Genomic DNA, 21,194 nt, shown 5'->3' on the forward strand with positions numbered 1-21,194 from the left:
ATCCCTTCTCCCTGAAGCTAAGCAAGTGGGTATATAAAATTATGAGGTGCAAAGTAAGGGTAGACTCTGGGAAACCTTTCCCCATTTCAAAGATAGAACTTTGATGGTGCGATGTTCACTGAGCCTGGCAATTAGCTTGCAGACGTTTCATCACCAGTCGAGATGACATCCTCTGTGTGCAGTTGTTGGTGTTTCTCTCTGGAAGTGTTCACATTTATATAGAACCCCTGGCTCCGCCGTTCGTTTGCCTCAGTCTGATTGGCTACCCCCCTCAGATGACCTTTGAATCCTGATTCATATTTCTTTAGCTGGTGGGGATTCGCAGATGGCGCCTATTTTGATATGCTTGTTTACGGAGTTATCAGAACTTAACCATTCTTCTAAAAATTCTTGTGTCTGCTTTGTGTTCGCCTGCACCAGCGCCTCCATGGTGTCCCAGTTAAAATGGTGACTTTCTTGGTTTTCATGTACTGAGATCAGCGACAGACGATCATGTTTCCATACCACCTGCTTGTGTGCCCGTAAATGAGCTGAGAGATTACATCCTTCCTGGCCAGACGTAGTTCTTGTTGCCATCTCCACAGGTGATTCCATACACCACATTGCCTATGGTGGTTGTCTTTACATGGTTCTTGAGACAAAATTCCTTAAAGGAAATTCCTTGAAGAGGAGAAGATGGCGGCGCGACACAGCGCGCACAGCCGTTCCAAATGATATCATATTTGTGAAGTAGGATGCCGTGCACAATCCTGATTTGATGGAGACAGACGTGAAGAAGCACGAAGGAACACCTGGAGAAACTTCTGAAATGCCCGCTTCGCTGCCGCTGCTACTGTGTGATCGAGAATCTCCCGAGGGGAAGGCCCCAAATCCTCTGCTTTGCCTATTGCCGGGGCTGAGGTCGAAGCGCTCAGCTCGGTGCTCAGTGTCGGAGAGCTGGTCGGAGGCTCGGAGTTTTCAGACGGACTTGGAGTCGGACTGTGGTCGGATGCTTCCAGGATGCTGCACTGGCAAGTTTGCAGCGCTGGAGGTTCACCGTCTGCGTGAGATGATGGGACTTTCAAAAGACTTTGAGACTTTTACCGTGCCAGTGATCTGTTCTTATCAAATTACGGTATTGCTTTGCACTGTTGTAACTATATGTTATAATTATTTGGTTTTTGTCAGTTTTTAAGTTGGTTTGTCATGTGTTTCTGTGATATTATTCTGGAAAAACACTATCATTTCTTAATGCATGCATTACTAAATGACAATGAAAGAGGACTGTGTGTCCTCATAATCTAATCTAAAGTCGCCCTTGGTTTGTGAGTGATTGTGATGCCATGAGGTTCGAGCCATTCAGCTGTCATTTCTGAGATATTCTTGATGTACAGCAAGGTCGCATGTTGAGTAAGGTCTGTGTGACTTTCTCTCTTTAGTAACAAGCTAATTGCCAACCTCGACAAACACCACAACATGAAACGCTTCAATCCAAGCTACCAATATTCACCACCATCCGAAACAGATAGAACTAGCGGACATAGAACAAGAGGTTAAGCATAAGGGAGAAATACACTAAAAACACAATGACAGCTCTGCACTAAAATGGACCGTTGTCTTGTGCTTTTTTCTATGTTCTAATAGAGTTTTCTCGTGCAGAATTGAGTACAAGTTATGTTTGTTTTTTTCTCGTAATGCTGCTCATCTGATGCTCTGTGCCTGTGATGCTGTTATAAGTAAGTTTTCATTGCACCTGTGCACATCACAATAAATTTGACTTTGACTTTTGGTAGCGGGTACAATACAAGAGTTTTTTTTTCCACACACAGAGTGGTAAAAGCAGTCTATATTTTAGGTCCATGACCCGACTGATAAAAGGACCTAGATTATCCCTTAACACAGATATTGCATTTTTTCTACATTTTCAATCTTTCTTCCAGATTTCTGGCATCTGCAGTTTGGTGTTTGATTTCCACCTAAAAGATATCACCACAATAGCTTCCCTCAGTAACTTGAGTGATATGGACCAGGAAGCACAAGAGGTTCTGCAGATGCTGGAAATCCGGAGTAACACACACAGACTGCTGGGGGAACACAGGTCAGACAGCATCTATGGAAAGGAATTAAGAGAAAATTCAAAACTCTGAGGTGCAAAAGGTCCTCGTGCAGGATTCCGTAAAGATTAATTTGCAGGTTGAGTCAGTGGTGAGGAAAGCAAATGTGATGTTAGTATTCATTTCCAGAGGATTAGAATATAAAACCAAAGATATAATATTGAGACTTTATAAAGAACTGGTGAAGCCTCACAGAGAGCTGAGAGCAGTTCTGGGCCCCTTATCTAAGAAAGGATGTGATGACTTTGGAGAGGGTTCAAAGGAAGTTCACAAAAATGATTCTAGGATTGAAAGGCTTGTCATATGTGGAGCTTTTGATTGCTCTAGGCCTCGACTCACTGGAATTCAGAAGAATGAGGGGTGTCCTCATTAAAAACTATCGGATCTTGAAAGGCCTCAATAGAGTGGATGTAGAGAGGATGTTTCCTATGGTGGGGGAGGACACAGCCTCAGGAAAGAGGGACGTCCATTTAGGACGGAAATAAGGAGAGAGTGGTCAATTTGTGGAATTTGTTGCCACTGGCAGCTGTGGAGGCCAAGTCATTGGGTATAGTTAAGGCTGAGGTTGATAGATTCTTGATTAATCAGGGCGTGAAGGGATATGGAGAGGGAGGCAGGAGATTGGGGCTGAGAGAGAAAATGGATCAGCCATGATGAAATGGCAGAGCAGACTCAATGGGCCAAACAGCCTAATTCTGCTTCTACATCTTCATGCTTCATGTTGGCTTTTTATTCCTTTCCCCAGAGCTGCCTGACCTGCTAAGTTCCTCCAGTAATTTGTGTGTGATTATAGACCAGATGAACGCGACAACAAAATTTGAGATTCTGTTAAAAATTATTTTGCACAACGCTTGCACTGAAATAACCTTGCTGTGGAAGCACATCCTCTAACAGCAAGGACGCAAGTAAAGTATGAAAGTAAAACATGCCCCCCATGAAGAACCTCAACTGTCACTTGTCTTTTTCTGTCTACAGATGCTGCCTGACCCAGAGTTCCTCCAACTTTCTGGGTCTTGCTGCGGATTCTAGCACCTGCAGTCCTGTGTTTCTATAGATTTCATACTACACCCTCTACAGATTTTTCTTTCTCCTAGGTGAGCTACCAACCACCGGTCACAAGGCACCAGTAACCCACCTTTGCCCCTCCTCCTGTCAGTAAAAATGGATCTGACAGGCTTAGCAGCTAAATCACATGCGAAGGCCACACGAAGGACTTAGTTGTCAGCGCCCCCCCCAACCCCCAGGTATAACAACCTTAAGGCACTATTAACTATTCAGAAGTTGGCTGTAATCACTAGATTTCTTTTTAGATTATTAAAAATCAATCCTGATATTTCCACTCACCCTTCACTTATCTTCGGGTCTCAGTATGGCTACCTTCAGCAAATCTCCACTGCGAAACAGCCTACTAATTAGTTAGAGGCACAAAGACTGCAGACGCTGCAACATCCAGGTGAAAGATCGCCACTATCTCCCTCCACAGTTGCTGCCTGGCCTGCAGGAATTCCCCCAGCTCCTTACTAAGGCAGCCGAATCCTCCCGTCAGCGCCCGACGACCCCAGTGCGCACAGGGCCCTGGTTCCCTGCTGGCTCCCCCCGTCAAACAACAGGTTGAACACAGGCGGAGGCTCACCACCGCTTTCTGAAAGGCAACCAGGGCTGAGCGGTAGTTAATGGCCGAGCCCAGCAGTGCAGCGCTGAGGGACGGGGCGGACTGGGCGAGGGAATGGTGGAATGGATGAGGGAGGGGGCGATCGATGTCCATTCCCTTGTCCCGAAGGCGGGGCTCGGTCAGACGGAAAGCCCCCGGCCGGCCTCCCTCCGCGCTGCCCGGTCGATCGAGTGTCCTTTCCTCCTCCCGGATCAGAGCCCCGCACCTACCCGCCGCCTCGATGTCTCCCGACGCTCCGGCTCCGCGCTGATCGACACGGCCTCTCCGAGAGGACAACGTGAAGGAGACAGCCCGCAGCACTGCGCCTGCGCCCGAGCTAGGGCGCATGCGCTGCGTCCGTTAGCAGGAGCACGTCGGTGGCACTGCGCAGGCGCTCTGAGACCGACCGGCCCCCTTCCCCTTGTCTGGCCAATGCCTCGTCCCCATGGTTCCCCGGGCACGCCAGCCTTGCATAAAACTTTCACTAAATCACTCTACATAAAATCCATACAGTAATCTCCAACTGTCTCCTGCTACTCAATATCCTTTCCATAGATTTAAATGATAGTAGACAACGGGTGACCCGTTGGAGTACCCTTTGAGAGAAGGGTCGTGCAGTCTGATGTGACCAGAATGAACATTGAATTTTCCTGAATGCTACTGGTATCGCTTTGCTTTGGAAACTGAAGTAGAAAACCTCAGTTTACTAAAGAAGAACGACGCGTAGCAAAGCAAATATAGCTCCTCCTCATTTAACGAAGGACATTTTTGATGGCAGTATTTCTGGTTTATCTGCCACCCCTGTGCCTCTTGTTGTCATTCTGGAGACGTGCAGTCCTTTCATCCCCCACCTCTTCATCTCTTCTGCTGTTTGTTGTTTGTCTCTGATCCCGGAGACGTGCATGCCTCTCCTCCTCTGTCTCTTCTTCTCTCATCTTTTTTTGTCCTGATTCTTTGATCCTGGAGTCCTGCGGCCCTGGCCTCATCCGATTCTTGTTCCCTCCCTCTCCTTGCCGCTTCCCGACAACATTTGGCATCACCTCTTGACCATAATGTCCCCCTTTCCTCTCCACACGGCATAATTAGGCTGACCATTTTTTTACCCTAATGCTGGATAGAAGATACGAAGCAGTAACACCAAAGGATGCTGATTATTCTTGATGATGTGGTTGGCGCTCTCCTAAATGGACGTGGTATAGTCACCGCTGTCCTTTGACTGCAGCAAGGGGTTTTATGGGTGTCTCGAAGTACGTCATTACAATAAGATTTAATCATCTCTTATTGATGGGTGGCAGTTAGATCTGTCCCAATCCTGCACACGCTGATGGTGATGAGCAGAATGTGACCCCTCAAAATACAGCTGCCCTGCCCTTTTGCTGCTGAGGTGTCGCTGTTGAGGCTGGCCATACACATGCATCGGGCTGTGCCGTCCCGATTTCCATGATGGCCGATCGGCTCTCGGGTTAAAAGGGAGCCTAAACACGAGGAAATCTGCAGATGCTGGAATTTCAAGCAACACACATAAAGGTTGCTGGTGAACGCAGCAGGCCAGGCAGCATCTCTAGGAAGAGGTAAGGAGCCTGTTGATTTTAGCGAATGAGCAATTTTATACAAATATATAACCCTGAACTTTGCCTGCATTCTGTGAGTTAGCACATTTTAATACGATTTAGCCAAAAGAAAGTGCCGCTATAATGCACCGTTTGCACTAATTGGAGGTCACAAACAGACAGACAGAGCATGAGAGTTTTAGTAGTATATTGATACAACTTTCACAAGTAAAGCTGGGCAGAGAGATTTGGCAACCTTATCCGCCAGTATCCCGCTCCTTCCCTTTCATCCACGTGCCTATCTAAATGCAGTTAACAGCCTCACAACACACGCAAAATGTTGGAGAAACTCAGCAGGCCAGGCAGCATCCATTGATAAAAGTATAGTTGACGTTTTGGACCGAGAAAGCCTCTAATGTATTTGCCTCTACCTGCATACAGGCAGCACATTCCAGGCATCCACCACTCTCTGAGTAAAAAACTTACCCTCACATCACCTTTGAACCTACCCCCTCTGTCCTTGAATGCATGCCCTCTGGTAATAGACATTTCTACTCTGGAAAAAATAGTTACTCCCTGTATATATCAATGCCATTCATAATCTTATAAACCTCTATCAGATCTCCCCTCAGCCTCTGCTGTTGCAAAGAAAACAACCCAAGTTTGTTCTGCCCCTCATGCCCTCTAAAACAGGCAGCGGCTTCTTCAGCCCCTTACCTCTTCCACCTATCACCTCCCAGCTTCTCACTTCACCCGTCCCTCACCAACCCAGCTTCCCCCTCACCTAGTCTCACCTATCACTGCCAGCGTGTACTCCTTTCCTTCTCCTCCCGTTCCCCCCCCCCACGATCTTATTCTCGCTTTTGCCTCCTTCCTTTCCAGTCCCAATGAAGGGTCTCAGCCAAAAACTTTGGCTGATTATTCCCCTCCAGAGATGCTTCTGGCCCTGCTGAGTTCCTCCAGCATTTTGTGCGTCTTGCTGCAGAAGATAATAGCTCTGGTGCTATGGACTTAGCCCCAAAAGCAACCACGGGAAGAGCGAGGCCATGCTCTTTAACAGTTGGCCTGCCCAATGCAACATCCCCTTCAGTGCATGGCTTAACTACCTGAGGTTCTGGGGCAACGTACAACAAATGGTATCTATGATGAAGAATCCCAGCCAAAAACAATCAATAATTTATCCCCCTCCACAGATGATGCTTGACTCGCTGAGTTCCTCAAGCATTTTGTGTGCTTTGATTAAGATTCCCAGCAGCTGCAGTCTCACGTGCCCGTCAAGGTGCCGAGGTTTTGGTTTGGAAGGGCTGAGGCATGTTGGGAAGGTCTAAAAAAAAACTGGGTTTGTGGAATTGGCATTCTTTGTTCATGGCTGGGAGGACCTTGGTCATCAGTTGCAGTGTGGACTCTGAGCTGGTGTACTTGGCACCGATGTGGCCTGTTCCTCGTTTCTCAGCCTCGGTAATAAACTGTGTAGCCCCCCTGGTAAGCCTCAGACTCGCTCGGCTCGCTGTCGTCTAGGGGAAGTGGTCTTCAGCCCCGCCAAACTGGGTAATTAAGTTTGTGTGGATGCTGTGTGATGTACCCCACCCTGTCCAAATAACAGACAATACACCATATACGATTAAATGAATTACTGTTTATAGATATTACTGGAACTATGTAATTAATAGAGATAAAATCTAGGAAAGTAAAAGGTACCAGACTTATCAAAGTTCAATCTCTTCGTGCACAAACAGTTGGAGCTCTAGTAACAATCCTCTTTTCACCATTCGATTCCCTCTGACCACCTCGACCCGCCACCTGGGACCACCCACGGTGGTCGACCAGACGCTCCATACGAGTCGGTCTTCATCTCCTCTCCTCACCTGGACCTCGGACTCCAGCTGAGGGTCCGCCCCATCGGTCAGCTCACAGCATCACGTTCACTCTCTCTCTCCCCATCGCGCCTTCTGCCCCAAAACCCGCGCATACAATAGCTTACAGACACACAAGAAAGAATAACATCTATCCCAATTGGTTAGCAACTGAATACAACACCCTCTATAACCCAAACAAGCTGCTAGCGAGAGAACTTTCTCAGCAGTTAACTGAACAAAGAAGCCATTTTGATTAGCCTATGCAGTAACATAAAAGAAGAAACCACTTACCACTGGACGCCATCCCGTTTCTCCGGGGATCCAAGATGGAGCAAGTCCAAGGGCTCATGATGCACGTATCCTCTGAGAACAGAGGCAAAAGTGTACCCAACGTTGCCCTCGTCCTGGTGACCACCATGTGTGTCTGTATCAGTTGGTGTGTGGGCCCTCAGCATGTGGGCGCCAAGTGTCACAACATACAGAGGTTCTGCCTGCCCAAGAGCCTGAGGCCTGGAACCTCTCCTGCGAAATGCCACAGTCAGCTGGTCGTGACCCACTCTGTGGAAGAGTTCTACCTTTGAGCACGAATCCATCACACAGAGGTCGGCGCAGAACCTCCTGCAGACGCTGCAGGGCAGAGACCCTTTGGATATGGTTCATTGAGTGGTTCCTTAAAGTTATCATAGCTATGGATCATAGTGGGGACAAGCTCCCAGCACCTATTAAATGCTCCTGATGGCGTGCGTCTGACATAGCCTCTGACATCCAAGTCCAGCTCCTCGCCTTCACGTGTGGCTTAGCTACTAAACCCAGGGGAACCGTTTCTGCTGACAGGGGAGGGGGCGAAGGCGGGTTACTGGAGCCTTAAAGCCAGTTGCTTCAGGCAGACGGGAGTCGTCAGCTGTAGCTGGCTGCTCGTCTAGGAGAAGGAAAACTCTGACCTCAAACCTCTGCTGCCTTGCGGCTACACTCACGCACGGGGAAAGCTCTGGGAGTATCTCCCCAAGTAAACAAAATGGCTGGAGTCCCTGAGGCAGGCCTACACTGAGTTCAAAGCTGACTGCCAACTCCTGCAATGCCACTGGTGCCAAACTGTACTGGTCTCTGCTGTTCATCAGCTGCTTGGGGAGAGGGAGCTTGTTACATGGGCAACAGCTTGCTCTCCATGTCGTACTGCCCTGGCTTGCGTATCACGGAGACAGCAGGTCCGTCACATCTGTGGTCAATACTGACCAATGTAGACCCTAGATGAGTACACTGTCCAAATCATCTGGCAGAACCTCTCATCGACAGATTCCACCAGCAAGCACCAAGACCTTGTCTGCCTCACAGCAAGAGGGGCTCTTCTAGTCAGATCCTTCCCATACAGGAGGAGCTAAGATGGTGCCAGAGGGGGACTTCTTCGAGTTCATGTGCACGTGGGCATGGCTTTGTGGTTCTAACGTTGTTCATTCTTTGGAGTTTTCATCTGTTTCGTGGATGTCTGTGAAGAGTAGGAATTTCAGGTTGTATACTGTACGCATTCTCTGATATTAAATGAAGCCTTTGAACTATTGAATAGTTCCTGTTGTCCTCAGCTTGAGCCTCTGCATCCAACACTTCATTCTCCTCAACTTCCACCATCTCCAAAGGGATCCTACCACCAAACATCTCTTTACCTCATACTCCATCTGGGTGGCCTCTGTAATATTGATGTGACTCGGACATCGCTGTAGATTGAACAACCACATTTATTCACCAGACTTCCATTTTTACTTCTCCACGTCCTGACGTCATACGCACTCTGACGCTATGAATACGCACACAATACATTACATCCCCTTCTCAAGATTCTTTTTTCTTTTTACAACACTGTGAATTACCAACACAATGCCTCTATGTATGCCCTTCTTACAGTGCAACAACCATGACAGAAACTAAAAAAAATCTTACCTTCTTGTACTGTATTCTGCATTGTATCTCACAATACTAACAGCAGTGTATTTTCTTTTACTAACATAGACTAATAAACCTTTTATTTCACACCTTAGAACTTATAACGTGTGACTTTGCCTCAAACTGTGTGAGACTGTGTGTACGTCTAGTCTCTGTGTCTAGCTGGAAGTTTGACTTGTCTCCCAGACCGTGTGTGATACAACTGCGACTGTGCTTGTCCTTCATCAATGTCAGTCTCTTGAGTGACCTCTGTGTCTTTGCGGTCTGCATCACTCTTGGTGTCGTTTGTTTCCATGTCCGTATATGTGGAAATGTCCTGTGCATCTGTACGTGGAAACTCCCTCTCTCCTGTCTTCAGCAGATGCTTCCTGTTCCTCCTGTAGACTCTTCCATCCGGCGTGCGAACTATGAAGGATCTTGGTTGCTGATGTCTGTTCACAACCACAGCTGGTTGCCAAGTGTCTCCTCTCTGTATTCTGACATTTTCACCTGTATGCAGATCTGGCAACTGTATTGTATGTCTGTCAGAGTAGCTCTTTTGCTTTATTTGCTTGTACTTTTGCTTGTCATGTACTTGAGCATTACCTTCAGGAGTCAGTAGAGTTGTGGATGTTGGCAGTTTGGACTTCAGACGACATCCCATCAACAGCTGCGCAGGAGAGAACCCCACACCCTCAATCGGTGTGTTGCGGTATTCAAGCAGAGCGATGTAAGGGTCACTGTTGTTGCTTTGTGCCTTCTTGAGCATGTTCTTGACAGTTTGTACAGTTCTCTCTGCTTGTCCATTAGACTGAGCGTGCCCTGGACTGGAAGTAACATGTTGAAATTCCCAGCTTTCTGAGAACCCGGGAGGGGGGAGAAGATGGCGACGCGACGACAGCGCGCGCGGCCACCTCGGTGATGATGTCTGTTATCTGTCAAGTAGGGGACCGTGCACAATTCTGATTTGATGGAGATAGACGTGAGAGTACGGAGGAACATCTGGAAAACTTCTGAAATGCCCGTTTCGCTGCCGCTGCTACTGTGTGGTAACCGGGATCTCCGGAGCTGAAGGCCCCAAATCCTCGGCTTTGCATGTTTCAACGACAGGGGCAAGGTCGAAGGCGCTTGGCAGAGGATGGCACTCGGGAGGCTGTATCAGAGCGGCTGGTCGGAAGCTCGAAGTTTTCGGATGGATGGACTCAGTGTCGGCTGTGGTCGGCTGCTTCCAAGGCATCGGCAAGTTGACGGTGCCTGGAGGTTTATGACAGGGAGTTTCTCCCTTTTGCCGCCAGCTATCGGGGACTCGGGAGTTGATCAACTCGGGACTTTGAGACTTTTTTTTACTGTGCCCATGGTTTGTTCTTCATCAAATTATGGTATTGCTTTGCACTGCTGTAACTATATGTTATAATTATGTGGTTCTGTCCGTGTTAGTCTTTGGTCTGTCCTGTTTTCTGTGATATCACTCCAGAGAAACATTGTATCATTTCTTAACGTATGTATGCATTTGTAAATGACAATAAAAGAGGACTGAGTGTTCTCATAATCTAAAAAAAAATGTTAAAAACCCTCTGAACTCACCAGTGGCATATTGTGGGCCGTTGTCACTAATGACAATATCTGGAATCCCATGTTTTGCGAATGTCAACTTCATTGCGGTAATGACACCTCGACTGGACGTGTCACTTAACTTGGTGATCTCCAGATATTTTGAATAGTAGTCCACACAAAGCAGATATTCTGCACCATTGTAGTGAAAGAGATCTGTGCCAATCTTCTTCCATGGTCTTCCTGGTAGTGGTAGCTGTACCACAGCTCTGACCTTTTCATCATCTGGTTTTAGCCCATCAGCGCTGAGTTCATGACCTATGTATTTGATGATCTTACATTTACTTTTGTTCCGTTTTAGGTTGTACTCATGTGCTCTCTCCAGGAGCTTCCTCATGTTCCTCAGTTGTATCACCCCATATCAGCAAATCATCAATGATGCTGACCACCCCGTCCAGGCCTTCAATCATTTGCGCCACGGATCTCTGGAATACCTCTGATGCAGAAGAAATCCCAAAGGGTAGTCGTAGGAAATGATATCTCTCTATGGGCGTGCTGAAAGTGCATAATTTGGAACTTTCTTCATCCAGTTTGATCTGCCAGAAGCCTTGATTTGCGTCTAATACCGAAAAGTATTTTGCATTAGGCATGCGGGAGACAACCTCTTCAACCGTGAGCAGCGGATAGTGCTCTCTTTTGAAGGCTTGGTTGAGATCTTGTGGATCCATGCAAATCCTCGTCTTTTTTTCTGTGACCACTGTCACCATATTATTCACCCAGTCGGTCGGTTCTATTTGTCTTGTTATGACTCCCATCTGTTCCATTCTGTGTAGCTCCTCCACTACTTGATCCCTGAGAGCTACTGGAATCTTTCTCGGGGCATGCACGACTGGTGCAATAGTTGGATCAATCTGGATATGGTGTTTCCCTAGTAAACATCCTAATCCAGAAAACAAGTCATCAAAGTCTTTGAGAATGTCATTTTCTTTTTCAACACCATAGATTCGCTTCACCAGGCCTAGCTTTGTGCATGTTGCTTTGCCCAGTATTGCTGGAACATGTTGCTGCACTATTTCAAACTCGATCTTGTATTTTTGTCCTTTGTACACACAGGTGAGTGCTTTTTTGCCCAGTGGCGCCGTCTTGTGGCTGAAATATGTAACAAGCTTGCAGGTGGATTTTCTCAGTCTTCCTCTGATGTCCAGTGAGTTGAATGTTTCTGCCGACATTACATTGCACTTTGCCCCAGTGTCAAGCTTAAATGTCACATTCCTCCTGTTTATTATCAGATCTTGAGTCCAATCATCTTCATCCTCCATCTCTGCATTGTCAATATTCTTGATGCATACCTCCTGTTCCACTTCAACTGCGCCAATGAACATGTCACTGTTGCCCTCACTCTCTTCCACAGCATGCATTTTCCTCGCGTGCTCCTTCGATCTGCACATCTTTGCAAAGTGATTTCTTTTCTGGCATAACTTGCATGTCTGACCAAAGGCTGGACATTTTCTGTATCCATGTTTATAACCAGATCTATTGCAGTTAACTTCCTTTTGATCATCCTGTGGAGCTGGCTTTGTCCTACTCTTGTTAGTTTTCACAGTTTTTATTTTGTGCACTTCAATCTCTTCATTGAGCACTTTAGCCTGACTTGACGTGATCTCGCTGGCACAGCAAACATCAATCGTCTTTTCTAATGTAAGATCTGCCTCTCTCAATAGCCTGCCTCTCACTTGATCATCCTGTATGCCGCATACAATCCTGTCACGTCTTAAAGAGTCATGCAGTTGTCCAAACTCACAGTCTTTTGCCTTGCTCGTCAAATCTGTTACGAAGGTGTCTATGGCCTCCGTTGGTCCTTGAGCCCTCGTGAAAAACTTGTGTCAGATGTACGGTAGGTTTTTTGTCGGTTCGCAGTAATCTTGAAACTTTTTCTTTAACACTTCAATTTTATCTTGCTCATCATCTTGGAAGACAAACGTGTTGCAAACCTTTATTGCCTGTACCCCTGCCACATGCAGAAACGTAGCACAATGCACTTTCTCCGCCTTTTCAGCCAGCTGCTAGTGCTGCAAAACAGCTCAAACCTCTGGATCCATATTTTCCAGTTCTCAGCAAGATTACCTCGTAGGCTTAAACCTGACGGTGGCTGTAACTGTGACATCTTTTACGTGTCTTCTCTTCCTTTTTTTTCCGTGATTTCTTCTGACACAATGTAATATTGATGTGACTCGGACACCGGTGTAGATTGAACAATGACATATATTCACCAGACTTCCATTTTTACTTCTCCACGCCCTGACGTCATGAGCACTCTGATGCTACGAATACTCACACAATACATTACAGCCTCCAACCTGATGGCATCAATATTAATTTCTCTTTCTGGTAACAAAAAAGTTCCTTCCCACTTCCCTCTTCTCTATTCCCCACTCTGTCTGGCCTCTTACCTCTTCTCACCTGCCTGTCACCTCCCCCTGGTGCCTCTCCTTCTTCCCTTTCTCTCATGATCCATTCTCGTCTCCTATCAGATTCCTTCCTCTCCAGCCCTCTACCTTTCCAACCCACCTGACCTCACCTATCACCTTCTAGCTATCTTCCATCCCCTCCTCCCACCTTTTTATTCTGGCATCTTCCCCTTTCCTTTCCAGTCCTGAAGAAGGGTCTCGGCCCAAAACATCAACTGTTTATTCATTTCCACAGATGCTACCTGACCTGCTGAGTTCCTCCAGCATTTTGTGCCTGTTGCTTATGGTTAGTAAGTTGTAAGCATGTTGTGTTGGCATTGGAGGAATGGGGACACTTGGGAGCTAACCCCTGCACAATCTACTGACTTTGACACAGAGCGATGTGTTCACTGCATGTGTCAATGTTGCGATGTGCATGCAACCCAGTATTTGGACAATTTAAGCTCCAGGGCCACGTGGACTGAAAAAGCAAGATGTCAGGACCGGAGGCAAGGTTCCAGCAGGTTCTGCTCCACGACGTTTTACTCCGACCTCCTCCAGGCTGAGGCTGGGATTGTGCCGGGTTCCGGCAGCTCCGTGTTTGTGAGCTTCGCGGTGATCTGCCTCTGTGTGATGGACTGAGACTACGGGCCCATTCAGACTGCTCCGGGCCCCAGGTCAATGGACTCAATTTCATTTTGAATGCTTTATTGTTTGCATGATTCCACTTAACTTGTTGTTCTTTCTCTCTCTCTGTGCATTGGGTGTTGGATTCTTCCAGGATTCTTGCTTTGCGGCTGACTGTAAGCAGACAAATCTCAAGGTTGTATAATTTATACACACTTTGATAATAAAATGTACTTTTAACTTTGAACCTAAAGCTTATCTTTAACCTTTAAATTAGAGTTTGAATTCTGATGGAGGAACATCAATCTGAAATCTTTATTCTGTTTCTTTCTCTGCCAGTACTGCCTGACCAGCCAAGTATTTCTAAAGATTTTATTTCAGATTTACAGCAGCTGCAGTTCCTTTTTAAATTTTGATTTTCTTAAAGTCTATATTTCCTATTGAAGAAGGAAACAGCAGAAATTATATGAAAATTGAACAGTTTGTAACTTGGTCATCACAAATTAGAAAGGGAGGAAGAGAAAATAAACCAATTCTGGAAGTGAACCAAAGATTACTGGGGTTACTATTAAGGCTGGTGAATTGCTTACACCATAAGACATAGGAGCAGAATTAGGCCATTTGGCCCGTCGAGTCTGCTCTGCTATTCCATCATGGCTGATCCATTTCCCTTTCAGCCTCAATCTCCCGCCTTTTCCCCGTATCCCTTCATGCCCTGACCAACCTCTGCCTTAAATATATCCACTGACTTTGCCTCCACAGCTGCCCGTGACAACGACTTCTGCAGATTCACCACTCTCTGGCTAAAGAAATTCCTCCTCATCTCTATTCTAAATGAATGTCCCTCTATTCTGAGGCTGTGTCCTCTGGTCTTATACTCCCCACCATAGGAAACATCCTCTCCACATCCACTCTATGGAGGCCTTGCAAAATTCGATAGGTTTCAATGAGATCGCCCCTCAATCTTCTGAATTCCAGTGAGTACAGGCCCAGAGCCGTCAAATGTTCCTCATATGACAAGCCTCATATGACAGGGCTCAGGAGCTTGAAGACTCGTACGGCCAGATTTGGGAACAGCTTCTTTCCAACTGTGATAAGACTGCTGAACGGATCCTGACCCGGATCTGGGCCGTACCCTCCAAATATCCAGACCTGCCTCTCGTTTTTTTTTCACTATCTTACTTTCTCTTTTCTATTTTCTATTTATGAATTATAATTTAAATTTGTAATATTTACTGTTGATTTGTAATCCAGGGAGTGGGAAGCGCAGAATCAAATATCGCTGAGATGATTGTACGTTCTAGTATCAATTGTTTGGCGACAATAAAGTATAAAGTATTCAGTCCCGGAATCATTTTCGTCAACCTCCTGCGAACCCTCTCCAGTGTCAGCACATCCTCTCTTACATAAGGTGTGAGCATTGAGTGTTGGTCAATCTTTTAACTGGGTTCTTTCGGGTTTCTTGCTTTGTGGCTGGCTGCCTGTATGAAGACAAATCTCAAGGTTGTATAATGTATACATTAATTGATAGTAAACATACTTTGAATCCTTTGAAACTGCTCACAATACTCCAAGTGAGGCCTCAACAAGCCTTTGTAAAGCCTCAACATTACATCCTTAATTTACATTCTAGTCCTCTCAAAATGAATGCTAACATTGCAGACTCAAACTTCAGGGGGTCCTGCATGGGGGCTCCCAAGTCCCCTTGCACCTCCGATTTTGAAATTTCTCTCCATTTAGACAATGGGCTCCAAGGCATTGCTGGCAGGAGCAGTGATTAGCAAAAGGAGATTGCGGGATATATTCAGATCGGGTTTATCATCGTTGACTTATGATGTGAAATATGTTGCATTGTGGCAGCTGTATTCAATTCTCAAGATTCAATATTTGAGATAGTTTAACGTCAAGTGCAAAGGAGGACGAAATAATTGTTACTCCGAATCCAATGCAGCACAAAAAAAGCACACTGTAACACGTAAGATAGAGAACACAATAATTTTTTAAAGCACAATAAATATAAATACATAAGATAGCTATGTAGACTGATTGTACGTCTATAAAGTGACATTAGGCACAGGAGTGTCTGTATGTAAGGTGACTCTAACAGGAAATGATAAAGTAGTGGTGGTTGGGGGAGTGGAGGGATGGGTTAGTAGGTGGAGGTGTTGATTGGCATTATTGCTTGGAAAAAGTAACTGTTTGAGTCTGGTGGTCCCAGCGTGGATGGTACGTAGCCTCCTCCCCAATGGGAGTGGGACAAACAGTCAGTGAGGAGGGTTGGTGGAATATTTCATGACACTACTGCAGTATAGTGTAAAAAATACAAAGACAGGTGTGTAAAAAGGGCCCAAAGGATCATTTGGGATCCAGTCACTCCAACCACAATATATTCCGGCTGCTACCATCCGGGAAATGGTACCGCAGCATAAAAGCCAGGACCAACAGGCTCCGGGACAGCTTCTTCCACCAGGCCATCGGCCTGACTAATTCATGCTGACACAACTGTATTTCTATGTTATATTCACTGTCCTGTTGTACATAATATTTATTATAAATTGCACATTGTACATTTAGATGGAGATGTAAAGATTTTTACTCCTCATGTATTTGAAGGATATAAGAAATAAAGTCAATTTAATTCAATTCAAAAATGAAAAATAGACCATAACACACAGACATAGGATCAGAATTAGGGCATTCAGCTCATCAAGTCTCCTCCACAGTCCATTGAGTCTACTCTGTGCACTATTACTATAAATTACTTCCTCAGGAGTTTGTGGAGATTTGTCATGACATCTAAGACTTTGACAAACTTCTGTGGATGTGTGGTGGAGAGTATGTTGACTGGTTGCATCACAGCCTGGTATCGAAACACCAATGCTTTTGAATGAAAAATCCTACAGAAGATGTGTGTTGTCGCGTGGCCAAGTGGTTAAGGCATCGGTCTAGTGATCTGAAGGTGGCTAGTTCGAGCCTCAGCTGAGGCAGTGTGTTGTGTCCTTGAGCAAGGCACTTAATCACACATTTCTCTGTGACAACATTGGTGCCAAGCTGTATCGGCCCTAGTGCCCTTCCCTTGGACAACATCGGTGGTGTGGAGAAGGGAGACTTGCAGCATGGGCAACTGCTGGTCTTCCATACAACCTTGCCCAGGCCTGCACCCTGGAAACCTTCAAAGGCACAAATCCATGGTCTCATGAGACCAACGGATGCCTATAATATAACAGAAGTTAGTGGATTCAGTACAGTCTGTCATGGGTAAAGCCCTCCCCTCCATGCGTTACGTCAAACAGAGTGTCACCCATTGTGTCCCGCAAGTCTGGAGCTTTCTGCCGTTGGTGGCCTCCAGTGAGGTTTCATCACTCTTTGCCTTCTCGTCAATAGGTGAAGCCAGCGGCCCACTCACTTGAGCACCCATGTCACACAGAAGCTGAAAGGATATCCATAATACAGTAGACGTCCCTGGCAGCTGGAGCCCATGGTGTTCACAGACCTCTGATGTCCCGATGTGCTGCTACTGTCATGGTACTTCCGTGATCTTCTACCCTCTCCTATCAGATTCCCCCTTCTCCAGCCTTTGTCTCTTTCACCAGCACAAAATAATCTGCAGATGCTGTTGTCAAAGGAACACTCACAATGCGCTGGAGGAACTCAGCAGGTCAGTCAGCATCAGTTGAAAAGATTAGTTGATGTTTCGGGCCGAAACCCTTCGTCAGGACCGAAGGAAGAACTTTGGGGAGGGTTTGAAGAATGCTGGTAGTTGAAAAAAACAGTAATCTGAAAGACAAAGGGGTGGGGGAGGGGAACCAGGGAGGTGATTGGCAGGAGAACAATGCGCAGTAGTAGAAGGAGGCGGAACTATGAGGGAGGTGATGTGAAATAGGGAGAGGGGGAGGGAATTACCGGAAGTTGGAGAATTCTATGTTCATACCAAGGGGCTGCAGACTACCTAGACAGTGTATGAGGTGTTGCTCCTCCAACCTGAGTTTAGCCTCATCATGGCAGTAGGGGAGGCCATGTATGGACATATCTGAATGGGAGTGGGAAGCAGAGTTGAAGTGGGTGGCTACTGGGAGATCCTGTCTGTTGTGGCGGACGGAGCGGAGGTGCTCGACGAAGCGGTCCCCCAATCTGCGTCGGGTTTCACCGATGTAGAGGAGGCCGCACCGGGAGCACCGGATGCAATAGATGACCCCAACAAACTACAAGTGAAGTGTTGCCTCACTTGGAAGGACTGTTTGGGGCCCTGAATGGTGGCAAGAGAGGAGGTGTAGGGACAGGTGTAGCACTTACGCTTGCAGGGATAAGTGCCGGGTGGGAGATCCATGGGGATGGACGTGCGGATAAGTGAGTCGCGGAGGGACCGATCCCTGCGGAAAGCGGAGAGGGGTGGAGAAGGAAAGATGTGCTTAGTGGTGGGGTCCTGTTGAAGGTGGCAGAAGTTGCGGAGGATAATGTGTTGGATCCGGAGGCTGGTGGGGTGGTAGGTGAGGACAAGGGGAACTCTGTCCCTGTTGTGGTGGTGGGAGGATGGGGTGAGAGCCGAAGTGCGGGAAATGGAGGAGTTGCGGGTGAGGGCATCATTGATCACCGTAGAAGGGAAACCACGATCCTTAAAGAAAGAAGACATTTGAGATGTCCTGGAACGGAAAGCCTCATCCTGGGAGCCGATGTGGCGGAGACGGAGGAACTGGGAATAGGGAATGGCATTTTTGCATGTTGCAGGGTGGGAAGAGGTATAGTCGAGGTAGTTATGAGAGTCAGTGGGCTTGTAGAAGATGTCAGTGGACAGTCTGTCTCCAGAGATGGAGACCGAGACATCGAGAAAGGGGAGAGAAGTGTCAGAGATAGACCAAGTGAATTTGAGGGCTGGGTGGAAGTTTGAAGTAAAGTCGATGAAACTGACGAGCTCAGCATGGGTGCAGGAAGCAGCACCAATGTAGTCGTCAATGTATCGAAGGAAAAGTTGGGGAGCAGTACCAGAATAGGTTTGGAGCACAGACTGTTCCACATAACCAACAAAGAGGCAGGTGTAGCTGGGTCCCATGTGAGTTCCCATAGCTACACCCTTAGTCTGAAACATAACCAACGAAGAGGCAGGCGTAGCCTCCTTCTACTAATGCGCATTGTTCTCCTGCCAATCACCTCCCTGGTTCCCCTCCCCCACCCCTTTGTCTTTCAGATTACTGTTTTTTTCAAGTACCAGCATTCTTCAAACCCTCCCCAAAGTTCTTCCTTCAGTCCTGACAAAGGGTTTCGGCCCGAAACATCAACTAATCTTTTCAACTGATGCTAACTGACCTGCTGAGTTCCTCCAGCGCATTGTGAGTGTCTCTTTCACCAGTCAACTTCACAGCTGTTTACCTCCCCCCCTCCCAGTTTCACCTATCACCTGCCACCTTGTACATCTTCCTCCCCTCCCCCCTCTTACTCTGACTTCCCATCATTTTTTCCAGTCCCGATGAAGGGTTTCGGGCCAAACTGTCGACTGTTTACTCCTTTCCATTGATGCTGCCTGGCCAGCTGAGTTCCTCCAGCATTTTGTGTGTGTGATGGGGTGGTATCTCAGAAACTGCTGATCTCCTGGGGTTTTTATGCACAGCAGTCTCTAAAGTTTACAGAGAACGGTGCAAAAAATGAAAAAAGATTCTAGCGAGCAGCTGTTCAGGGGGCGAAAATGCCTTGTTAATGTGAGAGAGCAGAGGGGAATGGCCAGACTTGTTCAGGCTGAGAGAAAGTTTACTGTGAGTCCGAAAACCACGTGTTACAATAGTGGTGTGCAGAAGAGCACTTATGAATGTACAGCACACTGAACCTTGAAGTGGATGGGCTACAGCAGCCAAAGACTATGAGCATACGCACAGTGACCACTCTGTTAGGTATAGGTTCATTCGATCGTTATGTGCCGTGTCGTATGACGAGGGCGATCATGGTCTTTCCGTGACCATGATTGTCCTTGGCAAATTTTCCTACAAAAGTGGTTTGCCATTGATTTCTTCTGGGCAGTGTCTTTACAAGACGGGTGACCCCAGCCATTATCAATACTCTGCAGAGATTGTCTGCCTGGTGCCAGTGGTCACATAACCAGGACTTGTGATCTGCACCGGCTGCTCGTACGACCGTCCACCACCTGCTCCCGTGGCATCACATGACCCCGATCGGGGTGGGGGGGGCTAAGCAGGTGCTACACTTTGCCTGAGGGTGACCTGCAGGCTTGCGGAGGGAAGAAGCATCTTACATCTCCTTTTTAAGAGACATATCTCTTCCTGACCACCTAGTAGGTGCAGGGGCTGTCTAATATAATGCATGCTGAGTGAATATCTCCATCATAGACCTCACCGACTCCGCTGCCAAGATTACATTCTTCTGGAGTTCCAAACTTCGTGCTAACTACAATGAAAAATTATGCAAAGCCTCCAAGCAATAGAAGTAAGTCTCTAGGGTCTAATATTTTGCCAAGAATCCAACATGATATAGTTTATCCGTACTTTGACAGTTTTGGCAAAGTTCCACAAAGAAAAGTGAAATTAACTAACGCAAAGAAATCTCAAACAGCCCGACAGAGAAGTTGGAACTGGATCAGAAAGTGGTTAAATATACAAGTTATGCCCCACTGGGAAGAAATGATGGCTGGAGGCTACCACAACATCAAATAAGGAAGCCAGAAGCTACATAGATGTTCAAAATACCGTGATGCTTTGATCCGAGGGATACCGTAAAAAAGATAAGTGTAATCTTTATTTGCCATCTATACATCAGAAATTCCAATGAAATATATTGTGTGTTAGTCAATGATCAACACAGCCCGCAAGTGTCGCCATGCTTCTGGTACCACCATAGCATGCTCACAACTTTACTGACCCTAACCCGTACGTGTCATGAGCCCTGCCGGCCTGTCACCTCAATTTGTTGTCTTATCTGGAGTCGTTAAGCCCTTGTGCTTTCTGTTTAATCTTGTCAAGTTTGCTTTGACTGGCACGGGTGTCAGCCTACTGTGATTATTTAAAGTGGACTCCCAATTAGCGCTGATCGTGGGGTCCGCGTGCATCCGCGCACGCGTGTGTGTTTTGACAATAACTCGTCTCGCAATGCCGCTCATCGTGCCACTGATGTTCTGTTGGGGTCCCTTCATAAAACCTCTTGTTATGCACGGGAATCTGCTGTCCCTTGGTACTTTGGTTCAGTCATTGCCAGAGCTCAGCGTGACAGTACGTCTTTGGGCTTTGGGAGGAAACCTACGCAGTCACAGGGAGAATAATTCAAACTCCTAACAGGCAGTGGCCTGAATTGAACCCCAAGTTCAAGTTCCTGGGGGTTCAATATCGCAGAGGATCTGTCTGGGGACCAACATGGAGACTACACACCAGTGGCTATATTTCATTATGAGTGAGAAGACTTAGTATAAGATCATAAGACCTTATGATATAGGAGAACAATTAGACCATTTGGCCCATCGAGTCTGCTTTACTGTTCACGCAGGGTGCTGAAATGTATTATGCTAACCG

The 21,194-nt window shown here is 46.8% G+C and overlaps 1 protein-coding gene across 2 annotated transcripts in view; it reads right to left on the reverse strand.

The window, feature by feature from the left end:
- LOC134351114 (voltage-dependent anion-selective channel protein 2-like) overlaps positions 1-4,115 on the reverse strand; it is a 29,756-nt gene extending 25,641 nt beyond the window's left edge. Inside the window, exon 1 of one of the 2 annotated variants that reach the window (XM_063057203.1) lies at positions 3,975-4,115. In XM_063057203.1, the coding sequence (XP_062913273.1) occupies positions 3,975-4,092 (118 nt within the window). In that variant the 5' untranslated portion in view covers positions 4,093-4,115. The remainder of the gene's footprint in view (positions 1-3,974) is intronic. The other variant, XM_063057204.1, reaches the window with a different exon arrangement.
- Between the last annotated feature and the right edge of the window lie 17,079 nt (positions 4,116-21,194).

The sequence above is a fragment of the Mobula hypostoma genome, chromosome 8 (assembly GCF_963921235.1).
Source record: "Mobula hypostoma chromosome 8, sMobHyp1.1, whole genome shotgun sequence".
In the NCBI taxonomy this organism is placed as follows: domain Eukaryota; kingdom Metazoa; phylum Chordata; class Chondrichthyes; order Myliobatiformes; family Myliobatidae; genus Mobula; species Mobula hypostoma.